Source organism: Antedon bifida, chromosome 3, assembly GCF_963402885.1.
Source record: "Antedon bifida chromosome 3, ecAntBifi1.1, whole genome shotgun sequence".
NCBI classification, from domain to species: domain Eukaryota; kingdom Metazoa; phylum Echinodermata; class Crinoidea; order Comatulida; family Antedonidae; genus Antedon; species Antedon bifida.
Genome location: NC_136228.1, coordinates 9744912 through 9762456, shown reverse-complemented (window position 1 = coordinate 9762456; position 17545 = coordinate 9744912). Strand labels below are relative to the sequence as shown.

The 17545-nt window shown below is 32.1% G+C and overlaps 1 protein-coding gene across 1 annotated transcript in view; it reads left to right on the top strand.

Moving 5' to 3' along the window:
• Positions 1-1501: 1501 nt before the first annotated feature.
• The window catches only part of LOC144837062 (uncharacterized), a 28717-nt gene continuing 12673 nt past the window's right edge, over positions 1502-17545 (top strand). Inside the window, exons 1-17 of the mRNA XM_078692050.1 lie at positions 1502-1539; positions 1652-1738; positions 2763-2807; positions 6707-6781; positions 7096-7200; positions 7811-7881; positions 8668-8780; positions 10698-10810; positions 11161-11315; positions 12106-12197; positions 12664-12702; positions 12841-12912; positions 13444-13560; positions 14957-15030; positions 15424-15490; positions 16483-16611; positions 16970-17098. Of these exons, the coding sequence (XP_078548176.1) occupies positions 1525-1539; positions 1652-1738; positions 2763-2807; positions 6707-6781; positions 7096-7200; positions 7811-7881; positions 8668-8780; positions 10698-10810; positions 11161-11315; positions 12106-12197; positions 12664-12702; positions 12841-12912; positions 13444-13560; positions 14957-15030; positions 15424-15490; positions 16483-16611; positions 16970-17098 (1498 nt within the window). The 5' untranslated portion in view covers positions 1502-1524. The remainder of the gene's footprint in view (positions 1540-1651; positions 1739-2762; positions 2808-6706; positions 6782-7095; positions 7201-7810; positions 7882-8667; positions 8781-10697; positions 10811-11160; positions 11316-12105; positions 12198-12663; positions 12703-12840; positions 12913-13443; positions 13561-14956; positions 15031-15423; positions 15491-16482; positions 16612-16969; positions 17099-17545) is intronic.

Below are 17545 nucleotides of genomic sequence, written 5' to 3'. Positions count from 1 at the left end.
TGTTGGTTCCATATTTGATTAGCTGTATGTTTACATTAATGGTTATCCAGTTAACTTTTTTTGTCAGGTAATCAAATTGTTTCTGATCTGTTTAAAAAAACCCAATCACAATTGTATTATGAAGATATCAGAAAATCATCATTTTTAAGATTTTAATTAATTTTTTTCATTTCCATTTAGTTTTATTACAGACAGTAGCATAAATATTTAATATAATAGTTTTTAATTTGTTAAGCCTTTGTTTTTTCAACTGTATATTATATTATTTTTAATTATATATTATAGAACACCTCCATATTGAGACACTCCTATTTAGGGGACACTAATTCAGGGGACACCCATATTAAGTGACCAAACTTTCCTATGAAACAAACGGATGAATATATGTTTAAACCCCATTCAAGGGTCACATTTTGTTGAATCCTGAAGTCCCCTTATTAGGAGTTCTCCTGGAGTTTCATTTGTATTATGATTTATAAATTTAATGCTATTGGTTAGATCAATTTGAGTTAATTCATTGGGTTCTTTTAAGTACTATTTTTAAAATTTAAGAAAATATTTAAAGAAATACAATATTTGGATTATATATTCTCTGGAAATATTATGTAATATATTTAGTATAATATTTGTTTATCGATGCTGGCGTCAAAAGGCTTTAAAAGTCTTTGCTAGTGACCTATATTCCACTCAACACAATGTAATAATAAGGATAACTGACGCACTAATGCACTGTGTTGTGTAGAATGGAATATACATGGTATAGTTTCAATTAACCAAGAAGGTACATAGATTTATTTCATGATAATAGAAAAGTGTAAAAATTGTGGTTTGCTGTATATGTAGTGATTTTCTTTTCTTGGGTACATTACGTTTATGTATGACTGATTTGTGTTTTAGCCTAGCACCGTTATTTGTATAATCGTACTCTGTATTGAAAAAGCTCTTTTAACTGTGTGCAGTATGTTTTGCTGAAAGGCAGTTTCAATCAGTCTTTTAAAATGCTTGTGCTAGATATATTTAATGTGAAATATATAGAAATAAAAATTTACAAAAAGTGGAAGACTGTTTAGTGATTTTTATTTTCTATTTTTGAGAGTGTATTAAAAATGTTATACTTAGACAGGAAACAGTTTATAGGAAGTTTGCGCAGATTTTATAGAGGTACAGATATTTTATGCAATTTTTTTTTTTTTAGGACATCCTTGTATACATGCTATGAAAATAAATTTAATTTTGATTTAATAAAGTATAAAATGGAACTCAGAATTTTTTATTAATTAGTATAATTATTTATCAAAAACACATTGTATTGAGAACTCATTAGGGAGCACAAAGCAAAATAATAATGAATTTATTATAATTATTGATTTTAAATTTGTTTTTATTGCAAGACAATAATAAAATTATGTTTCACGCCCTCTATTTTCTTAAATTAAATGGTTGAATGAACACCCAAGTTGATTGAACGCATGCGCTGCATAGAAAGTTTGTGGTTGCCGAGAGTACTAGAGCGCTGCTGACAAGATGGAGAACTACAAGGTATTGGTGTATAAAAACAGGGTTTTAATTGCTTTTCAATCATTAAAACTCCCATTTAAGTGTATATATTATTAGAAATATACTTAAACTTGCATATTTTTGTTTATTTAAGTTATTACAGCGTATGGGAAAAGGAGCACAAGGCTCTGTTTTTTTGGTGGAAGACCGAAGAGATAAGGCGAAGTACGTATTGAAAAAGGTATGCACTACCCTGGTGTTTTTCTGTATTGTATTTTGATAAATTAGCATAGGTAGGCCTTCCCTGCCACCTTCCTCAGTAGCAGGGTTGTCTGTCTCACTTATTTGTTTAAATTGGAATAAAATTACCTAACCCTAGAGACAACACAACTCCTTGTGTATTACCTGGTCGACATCATAATATATGCTGTATCAAAGTCGTATTTTTACACAAAATCCACCTGTTAGAGAAATTTTAAGGAAATTATTCATATTGACTACTAAATGCTTCCTTTTACAATTCCATCTGTTTTTATAGAATTCATCACTAAGCCTACTTTTTTAAATACTGATAATTATAGTGTGTGCATCATTAGTTCTTCCTGAAACGTTCTCCACATCTAGATTATTCGGTCTTTAATAATTTTTTTTTATTCATTTTAACACGAGAGTCAAGAGGTTCAATGTACAGGGTATTGTGTTTTATATAGTGCCTGTGCAACATTATTTACTCTAAACATTTTATTTTTATAGAACCTTTGCAAACAATAAATTGTTTTGTTTGGCTAAAGGTTATTTATTTGTGACCTGTTCATTTTGAAGTACTCGTATGATATTTTTTCTCATTCAGCAAGAATTCAACAAATTTGTTTAATTTGTGATTTTCAATCACTATATTCCTTTAATGCCTTATCATATCTTGTCTCATTTGATTAACATAAAAGTAAAAAGAACACTGAAATTACTTATAATTAAAATAAAAGTCTCACAAATAGTACAGTACCTTACCTAACCTCTTCGAGCCTATCACAAATAGGTTTATTTATAAATATTTACAAACTAAAAATAAATGTTTACAGCCTTCAAAAATGTGTAAAGTTTCAAAAATAAAATGCTTACATTCTCAAAGTGTCAAGCAAAGAGACAATGGAACATTGTTGTTATTGTATCATGTATCTCTCACTAATTACACAATGGCCTTTATAATTTTTTTTTATCCTTCAAAGTCAAGTAATTAACATTTTATGCAATTTTTAATTAAACAGGTAGAATGCTCTGATGAAGGTGAAGCAAATAAAGCATTTAAAGAGGTAACACATTAATTAATTAATTTAATTGATTATTATGTAAACATTAAATTGTTAAAACATTTAAATGAATATTTGTTTTATCTTTAGAATTACATTGGCTAGATTTAGACCAAGGAGGAATACATTTTAATAAGATATGTGTAGAATTCAAACAGCGTTCCAATCACAAGACCCTCGATTACATTTTTTCCAATCAGTTTTCACTTTCAATGAAAAATACTGCTGAATTTTGTAGTTTCCTAAGTGTTTATTTAAATAAACAATTTTATATATTTAGGCAAATTGCCAAGGATAACCATAAGCGAATTCATTCACGGTGGCAATCCTGTCCAAAAGACAAACATACACAAGATGCTCTAAATAATAAAGTCTTTATTAAACACATATTGAACATCAAAATACATATATGAAGAAACAGTAAAACTACATTAAAAGGCAAAATTACAACTTATTTATTTAAAGTCTAATCAGATATGAAACCTGACTGCAAAAATGGCGTTTGGTATCGCATTGATTTTCAACAAACGTGTGCCTATGACTAGTATTATAAGGAGAAGGGTTGTAAGATAAAAAAGCATGTAGTCTAGAAGAATCTCTACAGAGGCTTTTGGCAAATAGGTACAATGGACTTTGGCCATTTTAAACAATATCAATTTTGCAGTAGATGAATTTACCTCTTAGCCTTGCACTATTGACTTTCCTTTATTTCTGACAGTAGGCTGTCCTGACTCATTAAGTCCCAGATTACACTACATCACTAAATTAATCAATACTCTAGTATTGAAACTAAACTTGTTTGTTTTAAGACATACCAAGAAGGACTGACAACTCTTAACAAAACAATGTTTGCTTTTGACAAACAAACAAGATTAATTAGTTTTAGATTTTTCAAGTGTTAGCTGACAAGTATGGCACGATAACAATTGATGTTATTGCATTTTGCAGGCAGGATGTCCTGTACATGTACATTTGAAAATGTATTATTTAAGACATAGTTTTGAGACTCTGTGTCTAAACAATTTTAGAAATTTTAGGAAATATATTAATATGTTACACGGGTTTAGTCCACATGGTACACTACATACAATTATTTCTAGGCTGCAATTTGAAAATTGATTTTTTATTTTTTCCTTATTTCCTTATTAGAGTTTTTTTTTAACTATACCTTTTGTACTTGAACGTTGTAATATAGATTGTCACGTAAGACGTACTTAAACCAGTTTTTGTTGGCGTAGACAGTTTAAAGTTATTGTCCTTGTGATAGTCATATTTTTTTTGTCGTCACGTAAGACGTACTTAAACCAAATTTTGTTGGCGTAGACCGTTTAGTTTTACTGTCCTTGTAAGGAGCAATATTATTTTGTTATTGCTCTACTCTAAGGGTACTTCATCTGGTAATGTCAATATTCAACTATTTTTTTGCACGTAAGCAAAATTATTGACCCAATATATTTTTTAAAGAATTGCTGTTGCATGCTACTTTGATGTAGCTTCATTACATTTTTTATTTACTGTAGAGAAAATACAGTAGTTTAGTGGGTTTTAAGGAAGGGGTTGAAGCAAGGACACTGAGCTTGCCTTGCCAAGATAGGAACTCGTAACAGTCCTTTGATCTTATGTCTGGCTGCTACAAATACCAACAGTCCTGTACAATATATTCTCTGTGGCGCGCAGTGTCTGTAAGGGGCTGGAACTGATCATGTCACAGCCATAGCTCAGCATCCTGTTGTTAGATTGCCTTAGTTGATGGGTGCTGAAATTCTCAGGTGGGTCTCGAACCCATGACCTCCAGTTAATACAGTAACTCTAGGTTCAAACAAAAAAAATCACAAAATAATATAGCCCAAAGGCAGCAGTTCAAAACATGTTGAACCTTCCTTTCTCTCCTCCTCTCCCAAATTTTTTTTTATATAGAGCGATGAACCTTTTGTAGAAGTATTTCTCTTTTTTTTAATATTTATTCTGTTTAAATATTGATTTACTGCTGTTGGCTATTTCATACTTGTTACTATAGGTTATTTACCGAGATCAAAGTCTGTTGTTTAATTTGCACTGATTCAATGTAAACCTCCTTATCATTCTACTTTATTAATTTTGAAAATAATCGGGTCAAGCATTTATATAGTTGTATTGTAGCAAAGTGCAGGCGTTTACAAGTGGTGGAAATTTTCAATGAAATATTTTTTGTAGTTCAATGTTTACATTGTTTGCAACCACTGACTGCTCCTGTAAACATATGAGATTTTTTTCAAAAGTTAAATTACCGAATAAAATGACTAGGTATCATTGGATGGATCTCAATGGAGATACAACTAAAATAAGCAAAAAGCTATTAAAAAATTCAAACGATAAGACAGCCAGTCAGAATATTATAAATAATAAAGTAGCTGTAATACTTTTAGTCGAACCCCATCTTTAGGACTTCATACTTTAGGACTTTAACATTAAAGATGTATTGTCCCCCTGAAAAATTAATTCTTAAAAATTTTTCTGTTGAATATGCCATTTTAATGTCACCAAATAGTTATCCACTTTGACCAAAAATTGGATCGGAAAAAAAAGTATTTACCTAAAAAAATGTAATTTAAAGCAAAAAATAGTCAGGGTTTTTGGTTGAATTTAACCATTTATTGAAAAGAAATTTTTTCCAGTTTTTTTTCTACAGAAATGATTAAGTTTATTAAAGCTAAAAAATAATCTATTCAAAGTCTGAATTTATTAATCTTTATTTTTCATGTTTTTGGGGGACAATACATCTTTAATTGAACAAGGGGCATGTTTTAACACTACAGCCAACCCGTATTCTTGGAACTCCCAAATTATTTTTTAGAATTAAATTAAAAACACAATTTTAGGACAGCCTAAGGATGTCTGATATTTAGTACAGTATAACATTTATCTATAGCTTTAATTGCCTTTGTCCCTCCACCAGTAGGCCTACCTACACAAGATTCGAACCAATGAAGAGGCACAATAGATAGATGTAGGTCGTTGACACCCTATAGTCTTCCTTGTATTTGATAATGAATTCAACACTCCTTTAATATGCTTCAATTAAAATTGTATTCTGTTACATTGTATGCTATCTATATCCTATTTAATTGGAGCGTTGCTTAGCAATGGTAAACAGTTGAATTAACCACCCATGGAGGTGATTGTGGTTGCTGAATAAAGACATTTAAATGGACAGTAATCTCCTGTTTTGTGATAATACTAAGGTACAAAGGGCAACTTGGTTTGACTAGAGAAAGAATGACTTTACAGACTTGGTAAAGAATGATAATAACAAAAACAAGTAATAACAATGTTTAGTACGAATATAGCAAGTTGTAAAGTTGAATGTTTTATTTAACAAGAAAAACCATAAATAAAAAATACAGTAAAATATCCCAATACTGGACTCTCTAAAATCTGGAAACTCTCCCAACTTCATTTTTACCATTAAAAACACATTCCAAATACCAGACTTTCCAGAAAACCATACCTATTTGGCCAGTCCAAAAGTGTCCGGTATTGAGAGTGTTCGGTATTGAGAGTGTTCAATGTAACACACAAGTAAGTGAAGTGAATACAATATCAAACGTTAAACTGTAACTGTATGTTCACAGTATAATCATTACGTTTTATTTGATTGTATAATATCAATACAATAATATACAACATGACAAAATGACAAATACTGGGCAGGGACAGATTAAGCAAAATAGGTGGATTTAGATAGAGATATTTATTATGTTAAGCTCTGTCTACACTATCAATTTTATGTGACAAAAAAAAAATATGATGTGCCCATATTTGGAAACATCACTCTTTTTTTTCAAATTAGTTTGATAGTGTAGAGAGAGCTTTACAAACCCTTATTTTATCATGGACCTATCCACATGATTTTATTCTTTTAGGCTATGGCTCTACAGGAACTGGAACATCAGTACGTGTGTGGGTATAAGGAATTTTTTGTCACATGGGATAAAGAGGTAGTTACAATCATGTTATTGCAAATTAAAGTATTATTATAAAAATTTAAAATAACCATAACTGTTCTCTGAACTATGCTGTTATGTAAATGAGTAGAATGTTGACGTCATCTGCTAAAGTTTACATGCTCCTACGAAATCTCCCTATTATGGAATTCAAGAATTATTCAAAAATAATGATTTTGCTTTTTAATCAAATTGTTCATTTTTGTCTTATTTCCATAAGTCCATTAATACTTAGTTAATTTAAGTAAAATTTTAATTTTTTATTTTACATCATATTAAATTATTATATTTATTTCAAATTTTTATAGGAATCCACTATGTATGTGTGTATTGTGATGGACTACTACAAGATGGGAGATCTGGACAGAGTTCTAAAACAAAAGAGAACAAAAGGGGAAAAAGTTGATGAACTGGTATGTAACATTTTGAGACGCATTCAGGGTGTTAGGAAAGGGCCTAAACAGACTGTATAAAAATGGCCAAATATGGTAGTGATATGCCTAAATATGGTAGTGATATGCCTAAATATGGTACTGATATGACATCATGTCCATATATTAGCAGATCACATTGTTTTGTCACATAAAGTTTGATAATGTAGACAAAGCTTTAAACTTAAAAAGTAAAGCCAGGCTAGGCCCTTCTCTTACTCCAACCTTATGAAAAGAGTTTCTTTGTTACTAAAAACAATCCTTTTGGTGGTGAAAGTAGAACAGATAATCATACAGTGCTCTTTTCAACAAATTTTTCTCAACTTTTCTTTAATGTTGACATAGGATGACTAATGACTAAAACCCTCAAATGCTATTTCATTAACAAGATACTGTATAATAGAAATGGCCAAATAAATACTCAATCTGTATACAATAATATTTACTTTCCTATAAATAATTTGCTCTACAAAATTTCAATTTAGAACATTTATTTTCTTCCTTCAACAGAATATAATAGTAACAAATTAAGAATACTAAATAATATGGCTGAAAGACATGCATCAATTTATTATTTTCTTTACGATTTCAGATTCTAAAAAAGTGGTTTGGTCAGATGTTGGAAGCATTGGTGTTTGTACACAATAGGAAAGTTATTCACAGGTAAAATAGAAACAGTAGTAGTAACCATTACCTTCAAATTCTAACCCTATTTCAATATGCCACTGGTACCCACAGCATTGTCAATTTTTCAGTGTTTATTTTTTTTGTATCTCCATTGAGATCCAGCCACTGGTACCCACAGCATTGTCATTTGTTCAGTAATTTGCCTTTGGATTTATATTATACATTGTGTATATATGTCAGACGCCCAAAAAAACATCAGTACAGACCAATAATATAACCAATTATGAAATATGTATTTTTTTATTATTATGCATATTCTGATCTTTTTTACCTGGTTGTTTATTGAATACATAAGAAGCTCTGCCAATATGAATGCATAATTAATGGTTATAAACCTGATACACTTTCTAGTATGATTTTCAGTTTACCTTGATAGCTTGGTGCTCAGAAACCAATCAATATACTTTGGTGTAGACTCAATACATTATAATAAGCATTATTTTTACATGGAAATGTAATTCAACTGTAAATTGCTTTTCATTAAGGCCCTTCTTAAGATAGAAACTGAAAAAGTATATGTTTACAGAAGAATATACAGAAATTCTGATTCTTCAATTATGATCATTTTTATACCAAATTATATTTAACACCAATCCACTCATAAAGAGTGTGTTTCAAATGTAGTTTAAAACCTTCCCAGTACATTCTGGTAATTTTGATATCCCATGTGTACAGATGATTCCAATAGTAAAAATACAAACTCTCTGTCTCGTGTATTAAGAAACTAACTGAAATTTAATCAATCAATTAATTTTTTTTTAGAGATTTGAAGCCTAGCAATATTTTTATCACATCGGACCTAAACATATCTGTGGGTGATTTTGGAGTGGCTACAGTAATGGGTGATGCAAGGACCAGTGCCAGAACTACCGTTGGTTAGTTTAATTTTAATTTTACATTTTCTTTCTTGATAATAGTATATTATATTCTCAGACATGAATGATATGATCTTATTGTCTAAATGTCAATTACATTACATTTTGATTTTAAAATTGCTCAAAATTTCAAATTATAAACCACCATGGAAGTCTAGTCTTGAGCTGTAAATATAGCACAAATACAGCATTAATGCTACATTTTTTAGTCCCCATTATTATGTGCCTGATTTGAAATTAGTGTCTGGGCACATATACACTGTCAATTCAAGTATAGAGCATTGAATCTCCTTAATACTATAGAGTGAAGAACACTTAGACCACAATTTAAACAAATGTATTATTATTAATAAATCATACAAGATCCTGGAGCTATTGGTAAGTTGCATGCTCTAAATATGCTGATGCTTTATAATGATTTTTGTTAGTACAGTCACTATCAAGGTTATATGAGCAAATATGTATATTCTTCTATGTGAATTCTACTGGGTTTCTCTACTAGTACTAGATGTTTTGTCTGTCTGTAATTTTGTTTTGTGAACAATTTCAATTTCAATTTTTCTAAACACAACACTAATAGGCTTAGTACAGTTGCTTATGTATGCATTGAGAAACTTGGTTGTTGCTCTTTTGTCATACTTAAATGTCATAATTACATTATTATTAACTAAATTTGTTGTCATACACTTTGTAAATCTGTATTTAATTTGAATGTTTGCTCTCCATTCTTGGAGAAATGTCCTAGCTCCGTTTGCTGGGTGAATTTTCTACAGCCTCAATCTTCTGTTGTCTGATCTCAATCTTCTGTTGTCTGATCTCAATCTTCTGTTGTCTGATCTCAATTTTCTGTTGTCTGATCTCAATCTTCTGTCGTCTGATCTCAAACTTCTGTCGTCTGATCTCAAACTTCTGTCGTCTGATCTCAAATTTCTGTCGTCTGATCTCAAACTTCTGTCGTCTGATCTCAATCTTCCTGTTGTCTGATCTCAATCTTCTGTCGTCTGATCTCAATCTTCTGTCGTCTGATCTCAAACTTCTGTCGTCTGATCTCAAACTTCTGTCGTCTGATCTCAAACTTCTGTCGTCTGATCTCAATCTTCTGTCGTCTGATCTCAATCTTCTGTCGTCTGATCTCAATCTTCTGTCGTCTGATCTCAATCTTCTGTCGTCTGATCTCAATCTTCTGTCGTCTGATCTTAATCTTCTGTCGTCTGATCTCAATCTTCTGTCGTCTGATCTCAATCTTCTGTCGTCTGATCTCAATCTTCTGTCGTCTGATCTCAATCTTCTGTCATCTGATCAGTGATTAATTATTAGAATTCTAAAAACAATGTTCAGTAGTTGGTTTGGTTGCTTAGCAAAATCTTTTATTGTAAATAATAAAGCATAGTAACCAGTCAGTTTTGTCTATTTTTAGCCTTGAATGCAAGATAACAGAAGCTAAATGACAATTTAGATATTATCTCTATACTTTGAATAAAGTAATAAAAAGGAAAATATTTGTTTGCTATTTTCGGGGAAACCAGCTTTCACAAAAGCACAATGTTAAACACATAAAATAAATTTTAGCACATACTTTAAAACTCTTTATTCTACATATCTTAAATCATTTTTAAAAATCTTTTGTAAATTTTGATTATCACTACTGTTTCTTTGCTACTGTGTAAATGGTAATTGCACTAAGTTTTAAACTATAAAATAATATTCATTAAAAAGACATAAAACAGGTTTTTTATTCAATGTTTTTGTTCAGAAATGTCACACAGTTGATTCTTGATATTTTGGGTTTTTTTTAGACCATACACACCACACTACATGCAACACTATACATATGGTGGGGGTATTTTTTACCTGTGTAGTGTTTAGTATGTTTGTTTTTGGAAGGGAAAAATAATTGATTATACTTTTATTTAATAGGTTCCATGATCTGGATGGCGCCAGAGGTTCTGGAGAGACCTTATGATGAAAGGAGTGACGTGTGGTCATTGGGGTGTATTCTGCTTGAAATGGCGACATGTAAAAGTATGCAGGTAAAGAAAATTGGGTGCAGTTACTGATTGACATGTATATTTTGTGGATATTTATGTTTACCACTTTTGGAAGAGAAACATTTAATATTAGTTGTAGCTGTCATTAGTTGTAGTTGTCATTAGTTGTAGCTGTCTTACTGATCGGACATACATTAATGAGCTCCGCTAAGCTACTTTTTCGAGCATGGAATGCTATACGTGTACCATTGTTAACTTGAATTTCCTCCTGGACTTTGTGTAGAAAGGGCACTCCCTTGGCCTAGGAATCATTCAATATAAATTATATTTCACTTATTATTGTTGATATGAAATAAATGAAATCATTACAAATATTGTTGATATTTTTGTAGGCTTCTGAAGTTCATTCTTTAATGTTTGACATGAAGCAGAATAACCCACCATTGGAAGATGCATTGAAAGACATTGAGAAGGAGTATTCTGTGGACATCTGCCACTTGATTAGAACCATGCTGAGAAGAAACTTTCAACAAAGACCTACTGCCAAGTATGCAAACACACCTTGTACAGTATATGTAAATTAAGCTTAAGTCAGAGATAGGCGGACACAATGCAAAAACTGTCTCTTACTGCCTCAGATGTTCCACGATAGATTTGAATTGTTTCATATTTGTCTCATGACCATGACAAAACGAAGGGTTTTCTATCAACATTTTTAGTGAGTGTGTTTCAATTTGATTGTACAATTTGTGCTGAAATTGAAAGTAAAATTCCTCATATTTACATTGATGATGAGAAGATCAGTTATATCTGCCTAATTCTTTTCTTCCATTGTTATCTTTGTTTGGCTTTTTTTGAAATATTTTATCTATACTGGCCGACCTCTTCAGTGAGGCTGGTCTCTTCAGTGGCTGTAATTTACTAGTACACCGGAGTAAACCATACACGTCCCAAAAGATGTACTAGGAGCTAGATGTGTACACTGGACCTTTGGTTTATAGTCCTTATCCGAGAAGACTCGTTCTACTAGCAGAACCATAGAGTGAGTGAGCCTCGAACCCTTGCCGATGTTATAGCTGCGTAATTATGGTTCCACTGTCTTAACCGCTCGGCCACTCACTCATGCTATATGGTCAGCTATACCTGATAGAGATAAAGTACTGTTCTGGGTAGGTGTCGCTGCTGTCTATGTATAGCCTCATGTGTGTCGACCAAAAGGGAACAAACTAAAAGTTGTCCTGCTACACCTCTTCCATCTATTGTCTTCTGGTATATCTCCTTTCTTATCTCGTCCTGCCTTGCCTTTGACAACATTTGCCAATATTTGTGTTTTACAGAGAACTTGTCAAGATACCATTTGTAAAGAACTGTTTAGCATTGAGCGGTTCAGAGTTAGCTGGTAAAAAGAAAGAAAAACAGAAAAATTCAAGTATGTTCACTAAAGATATTTAATGTTCATGTAGCAAAAGATAAAAACGTATGACAATGCTGTCATATGGCAGGTACAGACTGGATATAAATGAGGAAGTTTCACTCGCCAACAGTACAGAGTAGAACCCCTCCTTTCGAACACCCTTTTCATTGGACATAATGAAGGTGTCCCCTTAATAGGAGTTCTTTCAACACTATCTAATCTGCAAGCTGTACAGTTTTTATCTTATTAGATCTCGTCTGTGCAGCTTAGGTGCCTAAATAATTATGAACTGCATAACTTGCTCAAGCACATTTAATTTACATATAATGCATTATGTGTTTACTGATTTACACAACCACAAAACAATCAAGACAATGTAATATCTATTTATTGTTTCTGTGGTATATGGTATAAGTTTATGTTTAATATACAATGAAGATGAATTAGATGTTTATTAAAAATCTGTTGTATGTTTATTTAGAGTCTCCAGACAAAGGAGCAGGAGTTCCCGAAACAATTAGTGAGTATTTTGTCAGTTCATTACAATGAGAAATTTTATTTTACAAGAGATTTTAAAGGAATTATAACCTTGTGATATACCAACCCTATTTACAGTTACGCTTTCCTGAACCTAACTTTTCTGTCTTTTATGTTTTAGAATTCATGAATGAAAATAAAGACAATGGAATTAGTATAGCCAATGCTTTGAAACACCTGAATACAATGAATAGTAAGGAAAAAACTTGATTATGGATATACTATATGTTCATACTGTTTGTATAAAACCTCTCTTACACTCTGTCTACACTATCAAAATAGTTTGACAAAAAAAGTGTGATGTGCCTAAATATGGTAATGATATGCCCAAATATTGTAGTGATAAGACATATGGGCGCATCACATTTTTAAAGTTTGATAGTGTAGACAGAGCTTTAAGGAACACCTTCAGTATTTAACAAAGCGTCCCTGTAGAGGTTGACCTGATTGTTAAAACATATATTGCTGCTCATTAAAATAGCAGTATGGGCTAATCACAGCCTTTGTCATTGATTTTTTAAATGGCTAATGGTGGTACAAAAGGCTTCATTTTCATTTACTAACGTTGTGGTATGATTGGAGAATTTGTATTGTTTGAAGTTCACCTTAACCTCCAGATATGAGCGTGTGAGAGATACCACAATCACACAATAAAAGATCCAAGCTGTGTGTTTAGTTACCTCATAAGACAATATTAACTTACTACTTGATTTCATTTTATCAGATCCTAAGATTGACGAGGCTAGCAGACAACTTGTAGTGCAGAGCATGAAAGATAACATGTCAGATGTAGCTGTACAGATAGAGGCATGTAAATTAATACTAACACTGGCTGCTGCATGTAAGTTCTTCAAAATGGATCAATGATTTATACATACTATTTATTTTATTTTATATAACACCTAAATAAATTCCTGTCATTTGATTGGACGATTGTGGGTTACATGGCGTGCAATAGTACGCACTATTAAACGAAAAAAATCTGTGAGCGTTTGGAAAATATTTTGTTATTCTATTGCTTTTGAAATACAACAGCTCCACCTATTTTGTACTTTCATCGCCAATGTTATTGTTATGACTTGTTTAGCGATAGAAGTACATTTTTGGAGAGATATTATGTACTAATTTAGATCGTTTTTAGGATTTTTATTAATTAATGGGAACATCTCTACAAAACATGGAATCGTTGGAAAAAACATAATTAGCCTAGATGAGTTTCAGTTGCCTGTCTAATAGCGTCCTTCATAAATCTAAATTAATACATATGCAGTAGATTAAGATAGGCTAAGATCTAGGACATCTAGGGTGCTTGACTTCCAATTCTAGGGTTTAATTGTGACCTAGTGTGAAGGTTGTAGCTCACGACTATTTCAACTCAACTCCTTAAACCTCAGATGAGACTTAGTTTATAAGCACGATAAATTAGAAAATAATTTATCTATCCTGTAATTCGTTTGGCGAGTTGCAAAATAGATACAATTTAAAAATAACTAATTATGACAGGATAGACACTCTTTCTACCACTTTGACAACATTTACTAGTTTCTTTATCATATCTTTACATATACAAGAATTTTTGCTAAAAAGGTTATCAATAAATGTGCCAAATTTTGTTTATTAATCTTTGTATAAACATGGAATTGGCTGATGAACGGTCCCACGCTTTTGTCCTCCCACTGAGTTCAAAGAAACAAGTCTCTGGGGTATACAGTTCATTAATTTTAGATTTTATCCAAATGTGAAACTAATTATTTTACTTACTAACTATATTACTTTATACTTAAGATACCGTATACTATACTGTAGATTGTCATTAAACAGCTTTTTTTAGCTATCTGTAATAGTAGACTTTCCGAATACCAGACTCTCTGAAAACCATAAAAATGAATGTTACACTTAACAATTTTGTAGACTGGAATTTCCTATCCTGCATGCATATCTGTATTTCTTCAGCACTGTATCCTGTATCTTTTTGCAGCAATCCACATGACCACACTGGTCTTCCAGTTGATCTTTTGCCCTGAGAGTTGGTCTCCAGGTTACCAGCTTTTTAACATTTAACATTCTTCTCATTTGCAGTGTCCAGCAAAGTGTATAGCCTTTTTCTTTTTGGTAGGCCCCCATATAAATCCTTGTTAGTCATGTTTTTTCCACAGTTTTGAATGCTCTCTCATTATTCATTTTTATTTATTTCAAATGCTCTTAAAGCTCTTATTCACATTTATTTTCTTTGACAGCTGATGTTGAAGAAGATACAGAGGATTACCTATTTTCATCTGAAGTCATAACTACTGTCAGTCTTGCAATGAGGGTAAGCTGGGTATTTAGGTTTTCCTGGATTGTACTGTAGGAGTTTTAAGCTCTGTCTACACTATCAAACTTTATGTGACAAAAAAATGTCACTACCCTATTTGGGCACATCACATTGTTAAACTAGTTTGATAGTGTACAGAGATTTATGTAAGCTTCCTGGAGAAAACAATTTTGTTATTCAGTTAAGATGTACTGGGTTCCACCAAAACTACTGCATGACTGAGGGTTATGGGATATGGATTACGGCCTTGAACATGCACCGATGCTATCGCTGTATCCGTTTCGCCGACTTAATTTAAACACAATGCATTATGTTAAAAATTATACAGATATTCCTCAATGCATTAAATAAGTTGTTCAGTTTCTGAATATGATTATTTTTCTTTTAAAGTCGCATGCAAGTTCCAGTGTGTTGCAAGGTGTTGCCTGTTTGCTGTTAAAAACCTTAGCATTAAGTGGTATGTATTAATGTGAACATTTTGACAAATGACGAATTTGGTATTTATTATGGGTTACAATCAACAAACGCAAATGTAAATTATAATTGTGCTCATTACAACTGAGGAAATTTGAATTATGCCCTCAATGGACCCACACCAGCCACCAGTGCAGTAGCTACCCACATCAGCACACCAGGACACTATACTCTTTTCAAATTTTTTTTTAATGATAAGGCAAAAGAGTATACTGTAGTATCTTGCATAGGGATACAATTGATATGGCACACACAGGCTTGAACCCATGCCTCTCATATACTATACAGTACAACACCCAATATTCCTGGACGATCTTTTCAAATTATACCAAACTTTACTTAAAGATGTATTGTCCCTTTGACCAATTCCAAAAAAAAATTAAAAAAAAGATTTCGAAAAAAAGTGGGTCATTTTGAAGTATCATAATAGTTATTAACTTTCACCAAAAATTAGTCGAAAAAAAAATCATTTAACTGAAATACAGACGTTTTTTTTGTTCAAAAAATAACTTTGACTTCCAGTCAAAGTTTTCGATCAAAACATATCTCATAATGCAACGTGCTTGTTTGGCTGCTCTGTATGCATAATCATAAAACTTCCTCGCGATCTGTGTGAGAACACCTTCTCAACCGTGACGGGTTGTAAACAATCCTAATTAGCATCATGCATAATGCATACTCATGGTTTGAAATCTTTGTTTACTTTCGCTCGCGACGATTTTCCAGACGAAATGTAATCAAATTAATTTACCTGTTAATTACGTAAACTTGTTGTTTTGGCTCAAATTTTCGACTTAAAGTGCATAACTTTAATATTACTTTGATATGGCCAATTTAAATTTAGAATATTTTGACTTCATTTTTTTGTGTTTCAAGGGACAATACATCTTTAACGTTGGTGATCTGATGTAAACTGATGTATTGCCATATAAATAAATAAATAAATAATTATTGTTAAATATTTTTCCATTTCAGAGGATGCTGCTGGAAAGATTGGTTTAGGGGGCGGCATTCAAGATATTTTATCAGCGATGCGATCGTTCCCCAGTGATGCAACTGTTGCTTCCAACTGCGCAAGTGCCCTTTCCTGCCTAACAATAAATGGTGAGTTTTTGTTACAGTCCCAATAAATTTTAAATCTTTACACTACAGAAACTCACTCATATTAGATAGAAAGATAATAAATAGAAAGTGCTACAACACTTTCACTTAAAATGTCTACACTATAAAACTAGTTTGACAAAAAAAGTGTGATGTGCCCAAATATGGTAGTGATATGCCCAAATATGATAGTGATATGCCCAAATATGGTAGTGATATGACCATCATGTCCATATATGAGCACATCACATTGTCACATAAAGTTTGGTAGTGTAGACAGAGCTTTAGGCAAATCTTCTCGCTTATAAGTATATTTTTTTTATTTTACACAACATTAAATGGTATCATCCATTCATTTCAGATAAAAATTTAGAGATTATGCGAGAAGAGAAAGGGGTGATGGACTTGATGAATGCTATGCGGGAACATGGCGAATCAGCTTCTGTAATAGATTTTGCCTGCTCTGCTTTGTGGGGTCTATCGTTAGAAGGTATGTAATGTATTTTACTGGGCTGAATTATGCACAGGTGTGGACGACGCATACCACAACTTTCTCCTCCCCTAAGTGTCCATTTGTGTTGAGTGCTGCCACCAAATGGCGCTCGTTCGTCTGTCCACGACGACAGGAGCTGCATGGACTGGGTTTTGGTTTTGGATTTTGAAAGATACATACATCAGCTATCAAATGAACAAGTATCATCCCATTTTGTGAGGAATACACAGTAACATAATAAAGATAATTTGATTACAATTTACAAATTTCCTTTTTTGTGATACCCATGTTGAAGATGTGTATAGAACAAGTTTCTATAGCCACATTGCACTGTGCATGGTGTATAGAGATGGTAAGCTGTCTACACTATCACTACTAGTTTACAAAAAAAGTGTGATGTGCCCAAATATGGTAGTGATATGACATCATCATGGGCATATCAAG